Genomic DNA, 11311 nt, shown 5'->3' with positions numbered 1-11311 from the left:
ACCTGTCTACATGGTGAATCGTGAGTTGAGCAACTGTAACTTCAACGTGTTGTAAATAGACTGTATATATAACTACAAGACTGCTTATAGTCTGATTTTGAAGACTATTTATTCTATTTTCGTTACACAAGTAAAGCTATTCTTTGTTTTACCTCCAGTGGCTGTGAGTGACTGTTCAGCAACACATTTGTTGCTAACTTCTGCTGCAGAACTCTAGTCTCCTAACGGGGATAGACTTCACACCAATGCCTCCTTAACCGACTGTTTGTTCTGCAAGGCCATTTCCGGCTGGGTAGACTCGTGCCCACAGAGCCTGGGGCATGTCCCATTCCCTGACGGGCACTGATGGAGAAGCCGGTCTAGACTGCTGGCACTGTTGACAGGTGGCTACCCAATGTTCTATTTCTTGGTCAATTTTGGGCCACAACACGTAGCTCTGGCCCAATGCCTTCATGCGCACTATGCCCAGGTGAGCAGTGTGCAGGCAATTTAAAATTGGCACCCTAAACTTGGGGGGAGCTACTACCCGGTTGCCCCACAATAGGCAGCCATTGAGAACAGACAGCTCATGCTGCCGTATGTAAAAGGGTTGAAACTCCAGACCTACTGGCTCTTGTGGCCACCCCCTGCACACCCAGTCCAGCACTTTGGACAGGACAGGGTCCATTGCAGATAGCCTGGCAATATCCCGGGTGGATACTGGCATGGCTAACTCCTCAGTCAAGATAACCAAGAACTTTAGCGAACTCTGTAGTTTTAGCATTCACACTTCCTGTTCTTCTGCAAGCTTCAAACTCCGTCTTTTAGTTTATAATAACAAGATGAAAGGGGGCCCCGAGAGCTCTCCCTCTATGAGAACAGTCAGGTGAATTTTGTGGGCAGGTTTCATTGGGGACATGTGGCTGACGGCCCACTCAGAGTACTGTTGGTCACCCACTATGGCAAAACAATCTTTGCAGTGTTTTGGAAGACGTTTTGTGAATTGCCTGGGCAAGGTACGCTTTGGTGGCCGGTCAGCGATTGGCATAGCCGCCTTGCATACCTTGGCCAAATGTCCCTGTCATACCACTGGCAGATGGCAGCTTTGAACCTGCAAACTGACATTGCATGGTTCCCGCCATAACTGAGGCAACCCGACTGAGATAAAAGTCAGTCTCAGTTCGGTTTTTTTGGGTGGCAAGTTTGAGGTGTCTGATTTCTTTTTCCTCACCCGAGAAATCTTCATAGTCATCTTCATCGTGGTGGACAGTGTGGCACTTGCTGGCATGGGTGACTGGTGGCAGAAATCTTTGAATTTCCACGGTGGATTTGTCTGACATTTCGTATGCCGTGGCTTTATCCATGGCTGCCTGAAGGCTCAGCTCTTTTCGCGTCAACAAACGTCACTGAAGTCTGAGGTCTTTGATACCACAGACCAGCTGTCCTAACAGGGCATCGTCCAGCACAGGAAAGTCACAGTGTAGGGCCGCTGTCCTGAGGGAAGCCATGTAATCGGTCACGGATTCCCTTTCTCTCTGGGTTTCCTGCCTAAACACATAGCATCTGGCGAGGGAGTTGGACAGTAGTGATTTTAAGTTTCTTCAAAAGCGTCTCCCAAGGCATTGAGTGTATGGACTGAGGGGCCGCTAAAGCCCTGGCTGTTTCAAACTTCTCGTGGCCACAGGCACTGAGAAAATAGCCCCTTTTATGGCCACTAGACAAACCAGTGAAGTTGTTTTGCCTCCAGGAAGCACTCAAACCGCTCAAGGTCAGCATCCCATGTTTCAGAGGCCGGGCTGAATGTCATGAATGCCGGTAGGTTAGCCATCCTTAGAACGACAGAACGTGAGGAATTAGCCTTGGAGCGACTCTCGTCATCAGTGACTTGAGCAGAGGTGGATTCCTACCAGTTCGCACCTATTCGGTAGAACCGGTTCATCAAATCTACCAAACCGGTTAGAAGAGGTTCCACCAGTTGACCTGGAAAGCAGGCCACACCTACAGAAGAGGTTCCAAAAAATTTTGAAACCCACCACTGGTCCTTGGATATGATTATTCTACACTATCATGCTCATATTTATAAAACTCAGGTAAGGATGACTACTGCATTTGTGGTGCAATCAAAACATTGCATGTGTTGAAGTTGTTTTAACGCAAACCAAAGATGCCTTTTAAAAAACAAGTTTACACCATATTCTTATGCATGCCAGTGCTGGGTGTGAGGTAATTTAAGGTGGTTCTGACAAGTCGTCAGCATCTTCATATCTGGTCACATGGGTGGCACGCCACTCCCATCCGGTCACATGGGTGGCAAGCCACTCCCACAAAGGAGGCCACACCCACAGAGTAGGTTCGAACAATTTTTGAAACCCACCACTGGACTTGAGGCAGCTCTAAGAGTTACTTCGCTTCTTTCCTTTACCTCAGACCTCGTTGCCAGTGTTCTGTAGGGAGAACCAGGCAGACAGGAACTGAGGCAAGGCAGGTTGAAGCTAACACAACCCTTTATTATAGTAACATACAGTTCAATGTAAGGCAAACCTCAAACCTGCAAACAGCAACACATTTGACAGCTGACAGCCCTTTTATACTACAGCTGTCAGGCGCTTAACCAATAGAATGGCTGGATGCTCCCACCAGCTGGCTGCTTGCGTCTTAGCCAATCAGGAGGCAGCAACGTAAGTCAATGACATTGTAGCCTCCAGGACTTAACAGTTCCCTTCCCTCAAATGTTGCATAGGCCCCTTTTTAGCCCAGATGATATCTATCCTTCTGTCCAAATTGAATTTGGAGCAGTGGAAGATGCAATGGTGGTGATGGGGGATGGATTGGCTCAGGTCTCTCTTCCTTTGGTGTTGCAGAGGACTGCAAACCATGGGCCCTGATCCTTCACCAGAGCCTACACAAATCATTCTAAAATGTGATATGCGGTATCTCTTCTCTAAACTGCCGTTTTTCAAATTTGCAAGCTATTTATATGAAGCTTTTTATCCTTTTCTATGAAGCCTGGCTCTTCTTCACACAAGGACTGCATGGAGAGTCTGGGTTGACTACGGGACCTCAAGGTCCATCAAGTGGTGAAATTCAATTTTTAAACTACAGTTTCTGTGGACATTGCTTGGTGGGCGTGGCAGAAGGATAGTGCAAAATGCCCATTCCCACCCCACTCTGGGGCCAGCCAGAGATGGTGTTTTTCGATTCTCCGAATTACTCAAAATTTCCGCTACCAGTTCTCCAGAACCTGGTGAATTTCGCCCTTGGGTCCCTCCCATCTCTCTTACAGTTGCAAGCCAAGAGTTCTGTAAATTCCTCCCCCATCTTCCTCTGGGAGCCTGGCTGGAGACTCTTAAGCTAATTACTGTGTGACCCAACAAAAGGGCGAACGACAAAACCGCGCCTAACTAAACCGTGTCGCTAAAACCGCAACATCATCAGCGCGGCGACAACACCACGGAGACAACAGCGCGGAGACAGAAGGGCGCTTTAACTTAAGGTAAGGGTTAGGTTTAGCGTTACGTTTAGAGTTAGGTTTAGCGTTAGGTTTAGCGTTAGGTTTAGGATTACGTTTAGCGTTACGTTTAGGGTTAGGTTTAGTTTTACAGCGCGCTTCTTTTGCCGTGCTGTTGTCAGCACGATTCAGCGCTCATTCATCGGAGCGCTCTAGAACACGCGGTTTTGTCACCGCGGTTTTGTCAGGCGCAGTTTTGTCGTTCACCCTTTTGTCAGTGAACCAATTACTGTACTGGCAGGAGGTGTTGTTTTTTTTAAGTAACTGCAATCTGAGAGTTATGTAAATAACCTCCACATCCCGGCTGGGCAGCTGTCTGAAGACGCTTGAGCTGATGAGCAGCAAGTTGATTTTTTAAAAAAAAACTGCAAATGGAGAGCTCTGTGAGGCTGCTTGGAAGCAATTTAGTCAGATCTTCATTCATTTAATAAGCCATTTGATTCAATTAATGAACTTGACTTTAAGAATTTGTAAAATTGAATCTGATTCGACACATTTTTTGAGTGCAGGCTCCATTAGGTTCGTACCTCAAGGAATACTTGTACTTCTATTTGTCCAGTTTCACCCATCCTGTTCCTTTAATAAAACCTCCAGATCTACTCACATGGTCTCTTTTATTAGGGTTGAGCTGCTGTCAAGCTGCACGCAGAGTAAAATGTAATGAGGAAAGAACAGACCTTATGATTCTAGGAAAATTTCATCTTTGAGAGGAATGTGTGCATGACTCAGAATTTAGGGTTTCTCCTACACTCACTGGGTGGTCTTGTTCACCATTTTTTAGCTAATGGCAATGTGGTTCTTATCAGAACTTAGGCTGCATAAAGGTGAAGAGGAAATCCATCAGAAGCTACCATATTGAAATCAAATCTGATGCTTTATTAATTTTTATTTGGTGTGCCTTGGAAGAGGGGTAGTCTTATATGGTGAGTGTAGCCCAAACCCTATATTTTACATGGAAAGGTAGGGGGTCATCTTATACACCCAGTTGTCTTATATGCAGGAAAATATGGTAATTGAATTGTGGTTCTTCTCAGAACTTAGGCTGCATAAAGGTGAAGAGGAAATCCGTCAGAAGCTACCATATTGAAATCAAATCTGATTTTTTAAAAATTTTTATTTGGTGTGCCTCGGAAGAGGGGTAGTCTTATACGGTGAGCATAGCCCAAACCCTATATTTTAACAGGAAAGGTAAGGGGTCGTCTTATACACCAAGTCGTCTTATATGCAGGAAAATACGGTAATTGCAATGTGATTCTTATCAGAGCTCAGGCTGCATAAAGGTGAAGAGGAAATCCATCAGAAGCGACTCCTCTGTGTTCAGGGAGGGAGGTGAAACAAACCTGGGAGACATAAAACTACACAGCAGGACAAAAGAAAACTGGGGAAGAAGAACAAGGGGCAGAAAATTTTTTAAACCTTGGTTGAAACCTGAATAAACTTCTCAATATAAGGGAAACTTTCAACTATTAAATTTCCTTGGTTATCATATAACTACAGTCCTCCCATGGACTATCTTGTAATCTCCTTGTTTCTCTTATCCACTTTCTATCTTGTCTTCCCTTGCATCTCCTTCATTCATCCATGCTACGCATAATTCTTTTCTTCTTATTGTAGGTGATCGTTATGGCTTGTGACAGGTCTTATCCCTTCTGGATTACCTCTAGGGCCCACAAATGCCTTTGAGAGGCAAGAAAGAACCTGGACCAGCCTGAGCAATGATACCGTGATTCATCAATCCACAGATCGTGAATAAACAGAGAAAAACCTTCCAAACACAAGACCTGAAGATTTTCCAATGGTTTGAAGAGATTCCTCTGGATATGGAGGTGAGGGGAAAAAAGAGATTTAGCTACAATTGCAAGAAAGAATGTAGATCGAAAGAAAAAAGGGGTAAAAAAAAAATTGAATTAGCCTCTCTGCTCTTTTCAGTCTCTTCACTGTCCAGCTTCACTCAAAACTATTACTGACAACTGAACTTCAAACCAACATGAGCCTCTCAAATCCTGAAATATGCTCCCTCCAAATCCTTCCCAAAATCTTGTGTTAATACATTTTTAAAGCACTAAAGAGTTTAATACATGAGTATAATACATAACTAGAACAAAACCACACAATTGATATTTAATTGATTTTATTTAAATCGAATTTAGACTTCTTAGCCCTCACCATACTACAGAAGAGCAAAACATGGCCATAATGCTTGAAAATAAAATTACACAAGCACTTGGGGCACTTCTGGCTCCTTTTGTGAGAGGAATTGTTCATCTTTTCAGCTCTTCCCACACGCTCCACATTGATCTGCATGTGACAATTCCCTCATATCATAAGGCCTTTGACTGAATAATGTTCAATGTTTCTGCACAGATACCGGCTGACTCAGGTCTCAGTTCTACACTAGGGATGCAAATTTAACTACTGTGGAGGATCCCAATTCTCCCAAATAATGCAATTTGATTATTATTTTTTTATATTTCCCTTTTTGGCTAAGGGAAGCAGCATCTGTTAAATGTCTTCGCATCCCTCTGAGCACTATGAATAACTGGCGGAATAATGACAGTTGGGGAATAGGAACCTCATTTCTAAAAAATAAAATACAATGAATGTATATACCACGGATTTCAAAATCTATGTGTCAAGTGGCCATCATGTGACATATTGCAACAGTTTCCCTATTCCTGGAGCTGGGGTGGGAGTGTCCTCCATGTAGCACAACCAGCCTGTGATCCGCCAGTTTGACATTCCTTTATGCTGTATATATAGATACATTCAAAAATGTATAAATATTAATTATAATGACTCATGCCCATGTTTCTTTTTACATTACTAAAAACCCTTTTCAGAGTTGAATTTGAATAGATTTGTATGCCGCCCAATCCCGAAGGACTCTGGGCGGCTTACATAAAAACAATTAAAAGATTAAAAAGATTAAAAACACAAAACAATACAATTTAAAACAGGAAAAAACACAACATGCACTCAGTTATAATGGGGCTGAAGTTCAGGAAAGCTCAACAGCCCCAGGCCTGCTGAAACAGCTAGGTCTTAACAGACTTACAGAAGGCCAGGAGAGTGGGGAGGGTCCAGATCACAGGGGGTAGCTCGTTCCAAAGGGCCGGGGCAGCAACAGAGAAGGCTCTCCCCCAGGGAGCCGCCAGAGGGAATGTGTGGATGACGGTACCCGGAGAAGGCCCGCCCTGTGCGATCTTATTGGGCGCTGGAGGAGGCGGTCACGGAGATATCCAGGCCCTAGGCCATGTAGGGCTTTATAGGTAATAACCAGCACCTTGAAGCGTGTCCAATGGGAAGCCAGTGCAGCTCGCGGAGGATAGGTGTAACATGGGTGTACCTAGGTACACCCAGTATCGCTCGCGCGGCTGCATTCTGGACCAATTGTAGTCTCCGAACACTCTTCAGGGGCAGCCCCATGTAGAGTGCGTTACAGTAGTCGAGCGTTGAGGTGACGAAAGCATGTGATCATTTGGAGTGCCTCCCGGTCCAGATAGGGCCGCAACTGGTGCACCAGGCGAACCTGTGCGAAAGCTCCCATGGTCACAGCTGACAGATGATGTTCTAATGTCAGCTGTGGATCCAGGAGAACACCCAAGTTGTGGGCCCTCTCTGAGGGGTGTATGATTTCACCCCCCAGGATTAAGGGTGGAATATCTGGACTATTTTGGGGGGGCAACATCCAAAGCCACTCAGTCTTGTCAGGGTTGAGCGCAAGCTTGTTCATTCCCATACAGACATTGACAGCTTCCAGGCACTGGCACATTACTTCCACCGCTTCACTGAGTTGGCATGGGGCGGACAGATACAGCTGGGTATCGTCCGCATACTGGTGGTATTTGATCCCGTACCTGCGAATGATCTCACCCAGCGGCTTCATGTAGATGTTAAATAGGAGGGGGGACATATTCAAGGGGCCTAGGGGTCGACCTCTGTACTCCGACGAACACCGACTGCTACCTGCCAGAAAGGTAGGAGGAGAACCACAAGATGGTGCCTCCCACTCCCACCTCTTCTAGCCGTCGCAGAAGGATACCATGGTCGATGGTATCAAAGGCCACTGAGAGGTCAAGAAGCACCAGGATAGAGGAATGCCCTCTAACCCTGGCTCGCCAGAGATCATCGGTCAGTGTGAAACAAAGCGGTTTCGGTGCAGTAACCAGGCCTGAAACCAGACTGAAAGGGATCTAGAGTTCAGTCTGTAAATTTGAAATCCATTCATAGAATCCATTAAATCAATAATTAGCATAGATTCTCATCCAAATGTATCTTTATTTTGGGGATTCTCCAGTCTATGAATCATGTTATGGGAAATAAGAATATGGGGTGTGCTGAAGCCCTTTCCACACTCCATGCATTTCCCGAATTTTTCGGAGTATAAAAAGAACCTTCCCCCCCCCCCCCCAAAAGAGGGGGAAAATCTGTGTGTCTTATACTCCAAAAAATACGGAATATGGCTTCTCCCCTGTGTGGATCCTTTGATGGGATGTAAGATCACTGCTTGTTCTGAAGCTCTTTCCACACTCCATGCATTTATATGGCTTCTCCTGTGTGGATCCTTTGGTGGGATCTAAGACCACTGCTTATTCTGAAGCCCTTTCCACACTCCATGCATTTATATGGCTTTTCCCGTGTGCATCCTTTGATGGGATGTACGTTTATTGCTTGTTCTGAAGCCCTTTCCACACTCCATGCATTTATATGGCTTTTCCCCTGTGTGCAACCTTTGATGGGATGTACGTTTACTGCTTGTTCTGAAGCCCTTTCCACACTCCATGCATTTATATGGCTTTTCCCCTGTGTGGATCCTTTGATGGGTAATAAGGTGAATGTTTTGGCTAAAGTTCTTTCCACACTCCATGCATTTATATGGCTTCTCCCCTGTGTGGATCCTTTGATGGGATGTAAGTTCACAGTTTGCTTTGAAGCCCTTTCCACACTCCATTCATTTATATGGCTTTTCCCCTGTGTGGATCCTTTGATGGGATGCAAGTTTACAGCTTGTTCTGAAGCCCTTTCCACACTCCATGCATTTATATGGCTTCTCCCCTGTGTGGATCCTTTGATGGCAGGTAAGATTACTGCTACTTTTGAAGTCTTTCCCACACTCCATGCATTTATATGGCTTTTCCCCTGTGTGGATCCTTTGATGGGTAATAAGGTGAATGTTTTGGCTAAAGTTCTTTCCACACTCCATGCATTTATATGGCTTCTCCCCTGTGTGGATCCTTTGATGGGATGTAAGTTTACTGCTTGTTCTAAAGCCCTTTGCACACTCCATGCATTTATATGGCTTCTCCCCTGTGTGGATCCTTTGATGGGATGTAAGTTCACAGTTTGCTTTGAAGCCCTTTCCACACTCCATGCATTTATATGGCTTTTCCCCTGTGTGGATCCTTTGATGGGATGTAAGATTATTGCTTGTTCTGAAGCCCTTTCCACACTCCATGCATTTATAAGGGTTCTCGCCTGTGTGGATCCTTTGGTGGGATCTAAGACCACTGCTTATTCTGAAGCCCTTTCCACACTCCATGCATTTATATGGCTTTTCCCGTGTGCATCCTTTGATGGGATGTACGTTTATTGCTTGTTCTGAAGCCCTTTCCACACTCCATGCATTTATATGGCTTTTCCCCTGTGTGCAACCTTTGATGGGATGTACGTTTACTGCTTGTTCTGAAGCCCTTTCCACACTCCATGCATTTATATGGCTTTTCCCCTGTGTGGATCCTTTGATGGGTAATAAGGTGAATGTTTTGGCTAAAGTTCTTTCCACACTCCATGCATTTATATGGCTTCTCCCCTGTGTGGATCCTTTGATGGGATGTAAGTTCACAGTTTGCTTTGAAGCCCTTTCCACACTCCATGCATTTATATGGCTTTTCCCCTGTGTGGATCCTTTGATGGGATGCAAGTTTACAGCTTGTTCTGAAGCCCTTTCCACACTCCATGCATTTATATGGCTTCTCCCCTGTGTGGATCCTTTGATGGCAGGTAAGATTACTGCTACTTTTGAAGTCTTTCCCACACTCCATGCATTTATATGGCTTTTCCCCTGTGTGGATCCTTTGATGGGTAATAAGGTGAATGTTTTGGCTAAAGTTCTTTCCACACTCCATGCATTTATATGGCTTCTCCCCTGTGTGGATCCTTTGATGGGATGTAAGTTTACTGCTTGTTCTAAAGCCCTTTGCACACTCCATGCATTTATACGGCTTCTCCCCTGTGTGGATCCTTTGATGGGATGTAAGTTCACAGTTTGCTTTGAAGCCCTTTCCACACTCCATGCATTTATATGGCTTTTCCCCTGTGTGGATCCTTTGATGGGATGTAAGATTATTGCTTGTTCTGAAACCCTTTCCACACTCCATGCATTTATAAGGGTTCTCGCCTGTGTGGATCCTTTGATGGAATGTAAGTTCACAGTTTGTTTTGAAGCCCTTTCCACACTCCATGCATTTATATGGCTTTTCCCCTGTGTGGATCCTTTGATGGGATGTAAGATTACTGCTTGTTCTGAAGCCATTTCCACACTCCATGCATTTATATGGCTTCTCCCCTGTGTGGATCCTTTGATGGGATGTAAGATAACTGCTTGCTCTGAATGTCTTTCCACATTCCATGCATTTATATGGCTTTTCCCCTGTGTGGATCCTTTGATGGCGTGTAAGTATATAGCTTGTTCTGAAGCTCTTTCCACACTCCATGCATTTATATGGCTTCTCCCCTGTGTGGATACTTTGATGGCAGGTAAGATTACTGCTATTTTTGAAGTCTTTCCCACACTCCATGCATTTATATGGCTTTTCCCCTGTGTGGATCCTTTGATGGGTTGCACGATCCTTCCTTGTTCTGAAGCCCTTTCCACACTCCATGGATTTATGTGGCTTCTCCCCTGTGTGGATCCTTTGATGCAATGTAAGTTCATTGCTTGTTCTGAAACCCTTTCCACACTCCATGCATTTATATGGCTTCTCTCTTCTGGATGTCCTTTTATTAACAGTTTTGCTTTCATGTTCATTGCATTTATTTGTCTTCTCTCCAATGTGAAAACTTTTCTGTGATTCAAGAGACCCATTTTCTTGAGAAAGTGTGAACATCCCACTGTATTTTTTCTCTCTGTCTTTGTCCATATTTGCTGCTCCTTTGGCTTGTGATGGACAGGGTCCATTTACATCTAATGTCTCTTTCAAGATTCTTACACCTTTCTCAATATATTTATTGTTTAGTTTTTCTTGTTGATCAATAAAATCCTGCATCTGAGCAACAATCGAAGGACATGAGCTTTCCTTATTCCAGTTATTCAACAGGTTTCTCTCCTGCCTTTGGAAATCTGTTTGAATTGCAGGTTTCTCCATTACATCTCCTTTTCTGAACACTTTGATTGGTTCTGCAGAGTCTTTATTCTCATTTTCATTATCACCTTCAAAGGGAAAGAGAAATGAAAGTGGGAGAAAGGTTAGGGAAAAAGATCACTCTGTCAGAAGTCATATTGATTGCATTCTGGTATTGTGCAAAATTCCAATATATACTGCATATTTGTATCCTAATATTGGCATGGTATAGAAATGATAATATCTCTTTGGATGAGGCATAAAATCTTGGAAAAGACATTTAAGTTAAAAAACCTGAATGGCAACTCTTGATAGGAAGCATCTGGGCCAAAATCGTTGAAATCTGTGTGATGAAATTTGGCATTACCTCAAACCAAGGAATTATTTTGTCATAAAATGTTTATATATAAATATAAATTAGCTAGGATATATCTGAACAAAATGCCATAAACCTATTTCCTTCCTTGGAGTTCTAGAAAAACAA

At 44.1% G+C, this 11311-nt stretch overlaps 1 protein-coding gene across 1 annotated transcript in view; it reads right to left on the bottom strand.

Moving 5' to 3' along the window:
• The window catches only part of LOC116502701, a 227695-nt gene that overhangs the window by 97900 nt on the left and 118484 nt on the right, over positions 1 to 11311 (bottom strand). The window contains 2 exon segments of the mRNA XM_032208604.1: positions 8118 to 9042; positions 9044 to 10469. Of these exon segments, the coding sequence (XP_032064495.1) occupies positions 8118 to 9042; positions 9044 to 10469 (2351 nt within the window).

The sequence above is a fragment of the Thamnophis elegans genome, chromosome 2 (assembly GCF_009769535.1).
Source record: "Thamnophis elegans isolate rThaEle1 chromosome 2, rThaEle1.pri, whole genome shotgun sequence".
NCBI lineage: Eukaryota > Metazoa > Chordata > Lepidosauria > Squamata > Colubridae > Thamnophis > Thamnophis elegans.
The sequence above is the reverse complement of the archived record's forward strand: the minus strand, read 5'-3'. Positions and strand labels throughout refer to the sequence as shown.